The sequence below is a fragment of the Mustela putorius genome, unplaced genomic scaffold (genome assembly GCF_011764305.1).
Source record: "Mustela putorius furo isolate JIRA1106 unplaced genomic scaffold, ASM1176430v1.1 tig00000867_pilon_pilon_pilon, whole genome shotgun sequence".
NCBI lineage: Eukaryota > Metazoa > Chordata > Mammalia > Carnivora > Mustelidae > Mustela > Mustela putorius.
This window is the reverse complement of record NW_025421501.1, coordinates 2,955,075-2,970,203: the sequence shown is the minus strand read 5'-3', so window position 1 is coordinate 2,970,203 and position 15,129 is coordinate 2,955,075. Positions and strand designations below refer to the sequence as shown.

The window sequence follows — 15,129 nt, the reverse complement described above, 5'->3', positions numbered from 1 at the left end:
CAATGGAAGAATTAGTTAACAGTGCTTGCTCATAATAGTCGATGCAGGTAAATGTGTAAGTGAATGCACACTTAAACACTATGGCTGGAATTGAAAGTCGGTGCAGCGTTCTATTTATTTTCTCCATGTATGGTGTGGGGCTCGAACTCACGACCCTGAGATTGAGAGCTGCGTGCTCCAAGAACTAAGCCCGCCAGGTGCCCTGGCGGACGCCTGGGTAACTCAGTGGCTTAAGCCTCTGCGTTTGGTTCAGGTCATGATCTCAGGGTCCTGGGATCAAGCCCCGCATCAGGCTCTCTGCTCAGCAGGGAGCCTGTTTCCCCCACACACACACCCTGCCCTCTGCCTACCTCTCTGCCTATTTGTGATCTCTGTCTGTCAAATATTTTAAAAAATATATTTAAAAGAAAGAAAACAAGGGACCCCTGGGTGGCTCAGTGGGTTAAAGCCTCTGCTTTCAGCTTGGGTCATGATCCCCGGATCCTGGGATTGAGCCCCATATTGGGCTCTTTGCTCAGTGGAGAGCCCGCTTCCCCCTCTCTCTGCCTGCCTCTCTGCCTACTTGTGAACTCTGTCTGTCAAATAAATAAATAAAATCTTACAAAAGAAAAAAGGAAAGAAAGAAAACAAGTTGGCATGGCCTATCAAACGCCATGACTTCTGGAATAGTGGTAGCCACAAAACTGGCTTACAAACCCCCTTTCTCCTCAACACTAACCAAAAGGACTTGAAATAAACACAAAAGAGACAGCTGCCACAAGTTTGGGCTCGGTAAAGGGCAGCTCAGTAAAGGACGGCCTCAGTAAAGGGCTGCTAAGAGCTCCCATCTCCGCAGAACAGAGAGCAGTGTTATGGAAACATGCACAGGTTTCCAGTTCATGCCCATAAACTTCCCTTAATTTGGAGGAAGAGGGCTGGTGTCTTGGGTGAGATGACCACAGATCAGCAGCTTTCCCAGGCGTAGACCACAGCCTGCGAGAAAACGTGCACTGCCTTGTCTTTTCTGTTTCTCTGTGACGTGGTACCTAGAGCAGAGAGTTTGCATCTGTATGAAGGCAGAGCCCTCCACCTTCAGGAAGCAGATGTGTACCCAAGGACAGAGGGTGAAGGCCATGGAGAAATGGCCGAAGAGATAAAATTATGTATCAAATCCAAATGCGTAAAATCACAGAATTCTACTGGGGAACATAAAACATGATTACTTAGAGGAACATGACTGTCTTGATTAAACTTAATATACCAATCTAATTAAATTTTAATCTCAAATGAATTATGGAGGGGAGGAGGCATAATTAAGTGATTCTTAAGTTCATCCAGGTGAGGAAACATCAGAACAGCCAGAAAGTGTCTCAGGAAGGAGCTACGAATCAGAGCTAACTGTGGAACGTGCCTTTAGAATTCTAGGGGTAAATGGTATACAGCACCGTGATGAAACAAGTCTTGATCCACAACAGAATGTGTATGTCATAAGTTGTGACAGAGTAAAAAATAGCTCACAAATATTTATCTTTGATAGATAGGAATCGATAATATCATTTTAATTATAACCTGAAACACTTGTTTGCATATTTGACTTAAAAATCTAAGTGTTTTGGGGCACCTGGGTGGCTCAGTGGGTTAAAGCCTCTGTCTTTGGCCCAGGTCATGATCCCAAGGTCCTGGGATCGAGCCCCGAATCGGGCTCTCTTCTCAGCGGGGAGCCTGCTTCCTCCTCTCTCTCTGCCTGTCTCTCTGCCTCCTTGTGATCTCTGTCTGTCAAATAAATAAATAAAGAGGTGCCTGGATTGCTCAGTGGGTTAAGCCGCTGCCTTCGGCTCAGATCGTGATCTCAGGGTCCTGGGATCGAGTTCCGCATCGGGCTCTCTGCTCTGCAGGGAGCCTGCTTCCTCCTCTCTCTCTCTCTGCCTGCCTCTCTGCCTGCTTGTGATCTCTCTCTGTCAAATAAATAAATAAAAATTTTTAAAAAAATTTTTAAATAAATAAATAAAATCTTTTTTAAAAAGAATCTAAGCGTTTTATAATAGTAGATCATCTATGTGGGAGTGTCATGTAGTGTTCTTTCCTGGCAAAAGCTATATGTTTTTATATTTATTTTTATTTTCTCAAAAGCTGTGTGTTTTTAGTTGATAATTCCAGTCTTTGTCCTCTTAATCTAGAAAAAGAATCTCCTGTTGGCATTTGAAGCAGCCGAAAGTGTAGGCATCAAACCCAGCCTGGTAAGTATCCTATTTTATATCCTTGTGAAACTTTGTTCTACCTGTAGGAGAAAGAACTTTATGCCATCTACTAAACAGTTTCTTACAGAACATTAAAATCCCTTTGCTAAAGATCTGTTACTCGTGATCCCTAATATAAAAATATTCATGGGACATCTGGGTGGCTCAGTCCGTTCAGCATCTGACTCTTGATCTCAGCTTGGGTCTCTGTCTCATGGCTGTGAATTCAAGCCCTTGGTTGCACTGGGTGTGGAGCCTACTTAAAAAAAAAAAAATGTTTTTAAATTCAGTTAGTCTAACCACACATGATTTAGGGTTTTTTTTCGAAGATTTCATTGTGGATAAATTTCATTTCTAGAAGCACCGTGGGATGAATTATTAACGCCCTGTTGTTCAAGCTACCTAGAAATCTGGATAAAATGTAATTATAAAAATATCAACCCATAGCTGCGGTCTGAAGAAAGAATGGGAAGTGGCCAGATGTCAGAAATTCAAAGAGAAGTGGAAACCAGGGCCACGAAGCATAAACTAAGACTTTGGCAAGCCTCAGAAGTAGGTCTGGGAGTGCTGGTAGAGGGCTCATAACAAAATGGGTTCCTACCTAATGGGTATAGCTTTTATTTAATGTCCACACAGGAACAAGAGACGAGGCACTGAGTTCCCATAAACAGAACAATAGTACTGAGACCCTTACATAAAACCCAAGGTCACAAAATTAGTTCTTCTTAGTGAAAGGGGAATTAAAAAACCTCTACCTGCTAGTCAAGGGAAATGATAAGGAAGCTTGGTTTCCACCTTAATTTTGTGTGTGTGTGTCCAGAAAAAGGAAAATCTGCAAGAAAAGAAAACTGGGCCACATGAGGTTTGGAGTTCAAATTTATTTCTGTGCTCCAAGAAGCCCCTAACTTATACTAGCTGAGGCACAAAGCTTCTGGGCTAGTGGTACAATGGCCACTGAAAATACATTCACAATCCAAAATTACAAAACACTCAAGAAAATGATCTAGTTGTGCTAGTCAGCAGCTAGACCAGACAAGAAGATCATCTACCAGAATGTGGGATAATAAAATAATAAGAAAGAGACTGTAAAAGACTATGTTTAAACATACTAAGGAGGTAAAAGAGGGAATAAAAATCATAGGACTGTGGTAATGTTAAGGAAAAGAAAAGATTTGTAAAAAGAATCAAATGAAACATCTAGAAATGAAAATTAGAAATTAAAAAAGCCCCAGTTGGATTGAAAACCTGATTAGATACAGCAGAAGAGAGAACTACTGAGCTGGAAAATAGAGCCAAGGAGATTATCCAGAACATGAAACAGACATTTAAAAAGTGGAAAATAGGAGCGCCTGGGTGGCTCAGTGGGTTAAGCCTCTGCTTTTGGCTCAGGTCATGATCTCAGGGTCCTGGAATCGAGCCCCACATTGGGCTCTGTGCTCAGTAGAGAGCCTGCTTCCCTCTCTTTCTCTCTCTGCCTGCCTCTCTGCCTAGATGTGATCTCTCTCTCTGTGTCAAATAAATAAATAAAATCTTTAAAAAAAAATTTTTTTAAGTGGAAAATAGGGGCACCTGGGTGACCTAATCATCAAGCGTCCACCTTTGACTTGGGTCATGATCCCGGGGTGCCAGCATCGAGCCCCACATCAAGCTCTCTGCTCTGCAGGAGGCCTGCTTCTCCCTCTCTCACTCCCTCTGCTTCTGTTCCCTCTCTCTCACTGTGTCTCTCTCTGTCAAATAAATAAAATATTTTTTAAGTGAAACATATAATAGAGGAATTGTATTAGTATGTATTCAAATTCAAGAAATGGGGGCAAGGGGTGGGGGTTGTCTGGTTGGCTCAGTCTATTAAGCGTTCAGCTCTTGATTTTGCTCAGGTCATGATCTCAGGGTCATGAAATCCCTTCTGCCCTTATTCCTGCACACACACTCATGCACATGTGTGTTCTCTCTCTCTTTCTCTCAAAAAATAAATAAAATCTTTTTTAAAAAGACAAATTCAAGAAATGGAAAATCCAACTAACAGTTGCTTAAACCATAAAGCTGTTCATTTTATTTTTTAATGAGAAGTCCAGTAGTTGTTTCAGGATTGGTTCATTGCTCAATAGTGTAATCAAGGACCCCAGAGTATGTCTTGTTAACAACATTCCACCATCTTTAATCTGTTGACTCTTTGTCCCCATGTCCTCTGTGGTTGAACATGGCTGCCAAGCTCTAGACTTCACTCCCATCTGTAGGGCAGGAAGGAGAGGGAATGGATAGAACAAGTTCCTCATAGCTTTCCCCTTTGATAAGGAAATCAGAAGCCTTCCCAGAGTCCCTCGGGTAATTGGCAGTACTCTGTTACATGGCCACCCCAGCTGCAAGGGAATTTGAGAAAGTAAGCAATTTATATTCTCCTTTCATTTTAGTGGGAAGCCTACAAGGGATAGAGAGGTTGGGCATGACTATTAGATTAACCAATAGTATCTGTTGCAAAGCTTAAGAGCATGGAAGATAAAATCAAGACAATTTCTAAGCCCCATGGCCAGTGGGAATTCCAGAAGAGGGAAGAAAGAATGGGAGAGAGAGTATATGAAGAAATGGTGCCTGAAATTTTTCCAGAAAGATTAAAGACCATAGATTCTTAATGAACCTCAAACATCATAACAGAACTGGAAAGAAAGAAAGTGAAGACAGAAAATCTATAAATAATTTCTACTAACCAGTAATAAAAAGACAACTTAGTAGAAATTTATCAAAGGCTAGAATACGCAAACCATGAGTGGTTCATAAACATTTCAGATGTACAGTCTCATCAGTGATGGGGAAAATCCAAGCAAAGTCAGATTGAGACTCGGGTCTGTCATCCTCAGTGGACGTAGGGCATCTGAGGAATGAAAAAGCAAAAGTACAGCCATTCTAGAAACATCAGTACTATGAACAGCAGCAAACCAGTATGTTTTAAGCCAGAATGTTTAAATCAGTATGTTTAAACCAGAACAGTTTTCTAAAGAAATGCAAGTATATTCTTTCTTCAAATACTAAATGTAAATATTTCTCCAAAACTCACTCAAAATGAAAAAGAACCATACCCATTAATTAAATTGAATTCAGGGGTGCCTGGCTGGCTCAGTGGGTTGGGCCTCTGCCTTCAGCTCAGGTCATGATCCCCAGGTCCTGGGATTGAGCCCTGCATCAGGCTCTCTGCTCCAGTGGGGAGCCTGCTTCCCCACTCCCCCGCCTGCCTCTCTGCCTACTTGTGATCTCTGTGAAATAAATAAATAAAATCTTTTAAAAATCAATTAATTAATTAATTAAAAATGTAATCATGTAGACGAAAAAATCCCAGTAAGGCTAAGATCTGTGAAACTTTTTTAAGAACCAGATGTCCCTATCATGTAAATAAGAGGTTAGAGGTGACATATATGTCTGGCCAAGATGGAGCAAAAGGGACCCCTTTTTACCTTCCCTTCTGAAATGCTGAACAGCTAACAAGTAACAACAGCTATTTATTTATTTATTTATTTATTTATTTTAAAGATTTTATTTATTTATTTGAGAGAGAGAGAGATCACAAGTAGGCAGAGTGGTAGGCAGAGAGAGAGAGGAAGGGAAGCAGGATCCCTGCTGAGCAGAGAGCCCTATGTGGGACTTGATCCCAGGACCCTGAGATCATGACCTGAGCTGAAGGCAGTGGCTTAACCCACTGAGCCACCCAGGCGCCCCTGATTATTTATTTTAAAGATTTTATTTATTTATCTGCTAGAGAGAGAGCATGCCCAAGTAGGGAGAAAGCGGCAGGCAGAGTCGGAGGGAGAAGCAGGCTCCCCTGCTGAGCAGGGAGCCAGATGCAGGGCTTGATCCCAGGACCTTGGGATCATGGGATCATGACCCAAGCCCCAAAGGCAGATGCTTAACCGACTGAGCCACCCAAGCATCGGAGCAACAGATAATTAACGTAAGGAATTCAAGAAGAAAACGAGAATTTGTTAGATGATAGTACACACAGAATATGGTTTTCTTTGTAGTGCTACAGCTGTCATTTGCTTCTTTTTTAAGTTGACATCTTTTCCCTACTTTGTATCTGACATAAGGCAGGAGTTAGTGCAGGCTAGGAATGAGATCATCTTGTTGAACTAATTGTTGGAACCGGCAGTTTCATTTTTACAGATGTCTGTGAGGAGATACTGACAAGCATAATAATTAATCTCAGAAGCATTTAGGGTTGTTTGTGAGCATTTTAACCAGTTTGTGCCATCAACAAAACAGAAGCTTCCCGCATTATGAAATTTGCTTTGCAGTATCTTGAAGTGGATTGAAAAACAGTTCTTAATTACACATGATACTTCCAAAATATACACAGTCAGGATTGGCAGCAGTCATAACCCCAGGTCTTTGGTCAAGATCTATTGTAAGATCAGTGAGGTGGGGCGGGGGTGGGGGGAAGGGAATCACTCGCAGGTGTAGATCCAAGTAAATACAGGTTTCTGGGGATAGCATATTAGCAAAGATGAGATTTTTTTTTTTTTTAAATGAAAGCTCGACCACGTTCTCCCAATTTTAGAACACATTCCTTCTTAGCCACAGTGTGACAGCGAAGTTTAGCCAACCATATCACAAGGGTGAGCAACTCCTCACTGAAGAGGTGAGAGGACAGGTGGCCATTGCTGGAAGGACAGCCAGCATGCGTGCGTGTCCCCTAAGGGTTGATGTGTCTGTATCCTGGAGAAGGGAAGGCCCTCATGCTGAGTCCGTAGACTGGGAGGGTGTTGCCTGTTGAGTAAGCCGCTCGGACAGCCAGTACACACAGAGATCAGGACAGGGAGGTCTTTACCACTCAGGATTTTAGGAGGATATCAGAATGATTCCTTAGGCATAACTCAGCCTGCCCTGCAGTACAGATTTTATGAAGGGTACTTAGAGTTGATTTAATAGTATAAAAAATATTTGTTCGTGTTTACATGCCCCAGGCATGTTCTTTTGTTGTAAGATTTTATTTGTTGATTGATTTAGAGAGAGAACACATGAGCAGGGGGAGGGGAATTCCAAGAGAGAGGGAGAGAGAGAGAGAAGCAGGCTCCCCACTGAGTGCAGGGCCCAATGCAGGGCTCGGTCTCAGAATGCTGAGATCATGGCCTGAGCTGAAATTAGGAGTCGGACACCTCACCAACTGAGCCACCCAGGCACCCTCGGGCATTTTCCATGTGTTGACTCACTGCACCTGACAGATACTCCTTACGCAGGTGCGGTTCCATAAAAGGTCACACATTAGTGACTAGCAAAGGCAAGAGTTGATCAAGCAGGCAGGCCCTCTCCAGAGCTCCGTTTTACCTCCTCCATGATCCTGTATCCAGGACAGCCATGCCCTCCTTTTGGGCTCTTAAGGCACGATAGCACTGTATAGCCCGTGTGGTGTTATACTGTGATTTATCTGATTGTAGGATTTATCTCCATCCCCCAAGACCATGAGCTCCCAAGGGCAAGAAGCCTTATTTTTTTTTTCAATGATTCTTACTGTGATAAAATAGATATAATATGATCCAAGTGTCTGCCACTTGGTTAATACCACACTGCCCTGATTCATACAACTTGATAGATCATGAAATCAAGTCTCAACTTTATTCTTTTTAGAATTTCTTTGGTTGTACCTTTGCTTTATAAATTTTAGAATTAGTTTGTCAATACCTATCTCCTTCCCCTTCCCCGGAAAAAAGCCCAGCTTGCTGGGATTTTGATTGGGATTGTTTTGTATCTATAGACCAGATTGGGAAGAATTGACATTTTGTCAATATTCTGTCTTCCAATCCATGAACATACAATAATCTCCATTTATTTAGAGCATCTTGATTTCTTCCATCAGTGCTTTATGGTTTTCTGCATATAGTGTTTTACAAACAAGTTTTCTTATTTATATATATCATTGATATAGATGCATATATGTCCTTTTTTAAAATTTAATGCCATTTATATGGTTTGGCTTGGTTTCACATTTCAATTGTCCATTAATGGTATTATAATAGGAAAGTATTGACTGAGATCTTGCTAAACTTGCATATTAGTTCCAGTGGGTTTTTTGGTAAACTCTGGAGTGTTTTACATAGACAGTCATGTCATCTGCAAACAAAAACAAGTTTAGTTCTGCTCTTCCAATCTGTATGCCTTTTGTTTCTTTTTTTTTTTTTTCTTAAGACTTTATTTATTTGAGAGAGAGAGCATGAGAGGGAAGGTCAGAGGGAGAAGCAGACCCCCTCTGAGCAGAGAGCCCAATGCGGGACTCAATTGAGGGACTCTAGGATCATGCCCTGAGCTGAAGGCAATCATTCAACCAACTGAGCCACCCAGGCACCTGCTTTTGTTTCTTTTTCCTGCCTTATTGCATTAGCTAGAACTTTTTTTTTAGATTTTATTTATTTATTTATTTGATACAGAGAGATCACAGTAGACAGAGAAGCAGGCAGAGAGAGAGAGAGGGAAGCAGGCTCTCTGCTGAGCAGAGAGCCTGATGCAGGACTCAATCCCAGGACCCTGAGATCATGACCTGAGCAGACTGCAGCAGCTTAACCCACTGAGCCACCCAGGTGCCCTTAGCTAGAACTTCTGGTACAGTATTGAGTAGGAAAGGTGAGAGAAGACATCCTTGCCTTGTTCTTTTCTTCTGATCTTAGTGGGAAAGTGCTCAGCCTGTCTCCATTAAGTATGAGGTCAACTTTTGGGTTTTGTGTGTATCTTTTATTAGGTAAAAGAAATACCCCTCTACTTTTCTAGGTTTTGAGTAGTTTTTATCATAAATAGTGGTTGAATTTTGTAAACAGCCATACCTCATTTATATTTCACTATCTTGAATTTCACGGATACAAAGGATTTTTTTTTTTTTTAACAAACGGGGTTTTTTTGGTTGGTTTTTTTTTTTTTACAAAGTTTGTGGCAATCCTGCATCAACCAAGTCTGTCACCTCCATTTTGTCAACAGTATGTGCTCCTTTCTGTCTCCATATCACATTTTAATAATTCTTGAAGTTATTGTTTAAAATTATATTTACCATTATTATGTTTGTAATGGTAATCAGTCATCAGTGATTACACTTTGCTGAAAGCTTAGATGATGGTTAGCATTTTTTTAGCAATAAAATATTTTTTTTATTTCTTTCCAGCATAACAGTATTCATTGTTTTTGCACCACATCCAGTGCTCCATGCAATCCGTGCCCTCTCTAATACCCACCACCTGGTACCCCGACCTCCCACCCCCCGCCCCTTCAAAATCCTCAGATTGTTTTTCAGAGTCCATAGTCTCTCATATTTTTTAATTAGAGAATGTGCAGTTGACCCTTGAACAGCACAGAAATTGGGAGCATCAACACCCCCATGCTGTCGAAAATCTCTGTATAACTGTTGGCTCCCCAGAAACTTTGCTAATATCCTCCTGTTGAGCAGAAGCTATACTGATAATATAAACAATCAAGTAACAGATATTTTATATGTTTTGTATTTTACATACTATATTCTTAAAGTGAGGTAGAGGAAAAATGTGTTTTAGAGAAAATCCACTGACAGTACCATAGTGTAGTTATCAAAAAATCCACACGTAAGTACATCCACAGGGTTCAAACTTGCATTGTGTGAGAGACCGATGTACATTGTTGCATTTTTTTAGATGCTGTTGCACACATATTAAGCTACAGTATAATGAAAAAAAAAAAGCTACAGTATAATGTAAACATAACTTCTATGCACTGGAAACTCAAAAATTCATTTGACTTGTTTATGCTGTGTTTGCTGTATTGTGGTGGTCTGGAACCAAACCCACAAATACCTTCATGGTACATGTGTAAATGCTTTTTCTGCATCTGTTGATACAATCATATGATTTTTCTTATTAGGTCTGATCATATGAATAACATTGATGGATATTAAACCTGTCTTGCATTCCTGATGTGAGCCCCACTTGATCATGATTCAGTTTGCTAGTATTTACTGTGTCTGTGTGGGTAGCTTTCTCATGTCCCATTTCTATCTGGTTTGGTATTAGGGCAATGCTGGCTTCACAGAATGAGTGAGGAAATGTGCCTCTCTTCTGTTTCCTGGAAAAGAATGTGTAGAACTGGTATTATTTCTTCCTTGAGCATTTGGCAGAATTTGCCAATGAAACCATCGGGGCCTGGTGCTTTTTATCTTGAAAAGTTTTCAGCTCCTGATTCAAATAAATGTCATGCATCCTCAAATTTTGGGTCAGGCAGCAGCCTCTCCCTTCTCTTGAAATGTGCTACAGTGTATCTTCAAACATGTTTGAATGTGATGTTGATAATGTACCAAAATAGTTTTAATGTTGTTATTGTCGGGTTCGGGCATATGAGGAGATAGTCTGAGCAGAGTTGTGAATATTGACCAGAATCCTGTGTCCTCTCTGAGATGGAAGACACATCCTTGTCAGTAGCAGGCTGGTCATGTTTTAGCACAACCAAGAAGCAAAACTTATAAAATATATTTAGGGGTCATGGAAACAAAATAAGTGGCCAGTGACAGGTCTCATTTCTGTCACCACCCAAGAACAGATGTGTTAAATAAGTTCAGGCTTGCTTTCCCACCACATCCCTGCTCCTGGATTTGCATCAGAGTACTTTCCTACTGTTCTCTCATGACCACAAAAGAATCCAAATTCAACTGCAAAATGAATTATTTCATACGCAAAGTGGCAGACATTTCAGGAACATTTGACTGTCTGCTTGCTAATCACCTGCGAAACTAAGGGAGAAAGAACAAAGAACAATGACAACAACAAACGGGTCTAACACTTAATTCTTAGAAGACCGCACTTGCAGGTTCAGTTGATTCAAGGCTCTTGTGCTGGTCCCATTCGTGGGCATTCATCTCAAGCCATGAGTTCAGCAACACCCCACAAAGATGCGTAACACAAATTCTGTAACGTGAGGAAGTGAACACAGATGACACGTCACGTTAGATGTCCTGTTGGTTGTGGGATAGCTGTCCCTGGACTGTGCCCCTCGACTACTAGGACCACCAGCAATGCAGCACAGCAGCCTGTGCAATTGTGTGTGGAAAACATTAGGCAGAAAAACACAGAGGGACACTGGAGGTGGGGGGAGGCTCCGCTGGTTGAGCGTCCAACTGTTGATTTCAGCTCAGGTCATGATCTCAGGATGCTGAGATCCAGCCCTGCATTGGGCTCCATGGTGGGCATGAAACCTGCTTGAGATTCTCCCTCTCCCTTTACCCCTCCCACCACCACCACCCCCCAAAAAATAATGAAATAAAAGCACATAGCACACAATAGTTCGTCCACGTGATGGAAGCAGGAAAACATAGGTGTACATTCCAGTATAACTTAGAAAAGCGGCCCTCGTTCAACGATAATGGAGTTATGGATGACTTACTCTTTACAGAACTTTTCTTAATGCTGCCGTGTTATTAAGATAAAAGGGGCAGGAAGTCATGTCTAATGTTTTTTAAATGGGACAGTATCTCAGGGCCCTGGGTGGCTCAGTCAGTTAAGCGTCTGCCTTCAGATTAGGTCATGATCCCAGAGTCCTGGGATCGAGTACCACATTGGACTCCCCACTCAGCAGGGAGCCTGCTTCTCCCTCTCCCACTGACCCTCCCTACCATGCTCTTTCTCATTATCATTTTCTCTCTCAAATAAAATCTTTTAAAAAAAATGTTTTTTAAGGCTCCTGATTAAATAGGAATAAAACTCTTTTTCTTTTAACTAATCCCATTTAACAAGATTGTCTACACTTTCTGTCTGAGCAGGTGGAGGAGGGTTTCTTGTTTTGTTTTTGTTTTTGTTTTAATTTTTTATTTAACAGACAGAGATTACAAGTAGGCAGAGAGGCAGGCAGAGAGAGAGAGGAGGAAGCAGGCTCCCTGCCAAGCAGAGATCCCGATGTGGGGCTCGATCCCAGGACCCTGAGATCATGACCTGAGCCAAAGGCAGAGGCTTTAACCCACTGAGCCATCCAGGCACCCCTGGAGGAGGGTTTCTGGGCAGCCCCCACCCCAACCTGGATCGGAGCACCTTACCTTTGTGGGAAGGGGGTGGGGGTCTGTGGTGTCCCCAGCGTGACCTCATCTTTTCTCGTGCAGGAGCTCAGTGAGATGCTGTACACAGACCGGCCTGACTGGCAGAGCGTGATGCAGTATGTGGCCCAGATCTACAAGTACTTCGAGACGTAGAGCCAGAGGGCCGGAGAACAGCCGGCCCCCGGCCTGCAGCTGGTCCTCCAAGCACCTGGTCACTTTCCACCGGCTCGGCTACATCCACCGCCTGCCGCACTCCATCCGGGGGCCCAGTGCACAAACCAGAAACTGAACTGGATCCCACCACGCCCCCGCTTTAAGTCCAGATGCATTTGGAGTGTGGGCCAGGGAAGCTCTGCTCCGCCTTGGCCTTCCTCCTCCCAGCCTGGGCTCCGTCCACCAGAACCGGGTGGGCCATCTCTGGTCACACGGAGCGACTTCACTGGTGAGCGGCTGAGGTCTACCACCAACAGCACTTACAAAGTAGTCATCTTTTTTCTGAAAACCCAGGCTCCTGCCTTTAGAAAAACTCTGCCCTCGCCACCACCCACCCCGTCAAGTAAGAAAACACCCAACAAAATGCAAAAAGACCAACCTTCGCTCTTGCGCCCCCTGGCAGTACAGGAGCCCTGCCTTTCTTGGGGAATGTGCTTGTGTGCTCGACCACAGTTGTGACACCTAGAACTTGATCACGCTTCTTAAATATTGCTGTCACCTATGGGAATCTGTGGATGGAGGAGCGGAGGTGTGAGAATCCCAGGCAGCCCCAGGGTGGCTGGCTGCGGTGTTCCCTCCGGGTGGCTGGCAGACAAGTATGCGTCTCTGTGCTTGCACAAGCTCACACTCAGAACCCCCCCTCGCCCCCCCGCTGAAAGGGAGATGTCAGCCACTGTCACCCCCTCCCTTTGTGTGTCGTCATAGTCGCCCCCCCCCACTTAATCCCCATTCCCATTCTCACACACACTTTGGTCCCCGGTGCCCACCCAGGTCCTCGTGTGTTTGCACGTGCAGCCCCAAGAGCTGTGTATGTCTGGGAATACCGGGCAGACGGCAAAGGTAAACGCTATTTCAGCTCCGCGCCTGGTTTTACTGCCTCATCGGGCCCTTCGGGAGGCAGGACCGAAGCAATCCCTGCGGGGTGGGCAGAGATGGCTCCAGGTCTGCGCGCCTGCTGTCGCCCTTAGAGGCAGCAGAGCTAACTGCGGGCGGGCGGGGGGCGAGGGGAGCACCCTGGGCAGGTGTTCTTGTTGGGCACTCGATGCGCATGACCTAGCGATGCGCATGACCTAGCGGGTGAGGATGCGGGTCCCCTGCGGCAGTCAGGTGACTCACCCCCGCCCACCACCTGCTGATGCGGGCCCCTCTCCCACAAAGGGCGTCGCTGACGGCAGGCGTGGAAGAGGCGTGGCTCAGCCCCTCCCTCCGGACCACCTCCAGCTCTGCGCAGGGTCCGGCCCTCCTCGGGGAGGGTTACTGACCCGCTTCTCGGTGGCCTGTGGTCAGAACCTCTCCGGGGAGCCGGTTCACAACGCACCCCCCCGCCCTGGGCCACCCCAGGAGAGGAGAGACCATCTTTGATCTAGCTCCCTAGCGCCGGGTGGTGAGCACAAGTTGCTGTCGAGCAGTTTGGGAAAGGTGACACCACCATCACCCCGCCCCCGGCAGTGGCTCCTTTGTTTCCACATGGGAGTCGGAAGAACAAATTTAGTTTACTCTTTCCTGATGCGCACACCCAAGTGGAAGGTGCTGCTTGTGTTGCTTCAGGCATCTGGCTTTTGTTGACCTCACTATGTGTTTTCATCACCCCCCAGCTTCTGCCCTGCTCTCCAGGGGGAGGTACCATCCAGAGGAGTGGTTGTGTTTGATCTGGGATTATGGCAGGGCTGATGTGGGAGAGGAGAGGCCCTGGAAGAGCTTGGGGTACCTGGAGGGGGGTGTTCAGAGCTCTTGGCGCTCTGGCTTTGTGATTGCTGTGAACGAGTCAGATGATCCCGCTCTGGGCCAAGCACTGGCTACCCAGCGGTGGTGGTCCCCTTTCCCCTCGCCTTGTGCTGGAGCCTGCTCCCTTTAGGGGAAAAGAACGAAAGAAATGTATAAAATAAAGGCTGTGTGCGATTTATTTTTATAACTCAAAGAATCTCCTTGACTACCACTTTCTTTGCGGGGGGGCATGCTTCTGGAAGGGGAAGCGTGTGTCCTGCTCACAGAAACAGGTGGTGTCGGGGTCCGATCTGGCCCTGCAGTCCTGGGAAAGGGACAGAAGATGGCTGGGCTGGGGGACCAGGCCTTCCGGCATTTGGGGGATCTGGGGGTGCAGGGCCACTGGATGGGGTTTTTAGATCTGTTTTTAGCTGGAGCACTGGGAGCACAAGGTGAATGTGGAAATTGGCTCAACAGAAAACAGGGTCCTGTCAGCCCATTGTACCGTTTCCGGTTTTCTGTCCTGAGGCCTGTCGTAGCCACTTTTGTTCTTGTCTTCCTTCAGCCGGGAGTCACTCAAAGTGATGTGGTGGTTCTGCAATTCCCTTTTAAATATATATATATATATATACATATATATATATACATATATATATATATATATACTGTTCTTCTAGAAAAGACAGATGCAAAACGCAAGACCCAGAAGCGTGGAGTTCTTTTAAAGACCTAGAGAGACATCCATGGTTCTCGTGTCACTGTGAGATCTTCCAAGGACGGGAGCTCTGCTCCCTTGGGCTCGCATTCTGAGGAACCTGGCAAATGCCCACTTCTCTCGTCCTATTCCCTTCTCACTTCAGAAATGAGGTTAGTCGCTGGTTTTTGTTCTTCATTCAGCTGTTGTCTGTAGCTTTTGTTGAGACCATCAGAAGCATCCCAAAGCGATTAGCATCTGGCGGTGACAGATAGCTGCGGGGTTCT

At 44.5% G+C, this 15,129-nt stretch overlaps 1 protein-coding gene across 6 annotated transcripts in view; it reads left to right on the top strand.

Moving 5' to 3' along the window:
* The window catches only part of SPECC1 (sperm antigen with calponin homology and coiled-coil domains 1), a 221,990-nt gene extending 207,634 nt beyond the window's left edge, over positions 1-14,356 (top strand). For 4 of the 6 annotated variants that reach the window (XM_004779879.3, XM_045085435.1, XM_013049626.2 and 1 more), the window contains 2 exons: positions 2,157-2,216; positions 12,295-14,356. In XM_004779879.3, the coding sequence (XP_004779936.1) occupies positions 2,157-2,216; positions 12,295-12,384 (150 nt within the window). In that variant the 3' untranslated portion in view covers positions 12,385-14,356. Of the gene's footprint in view, positions 1-2,156; positions 2,217-2,574; positions 2,826-12,294 lie in introns of those variants that run through there. The other 2 variants (XR_006608242.1, XM_013049627.2) reach the window with 2 other exon arrangements.
* The last annotated feature ends 773 nt before the right edge of the window (positions 14,357-15,129 follow it).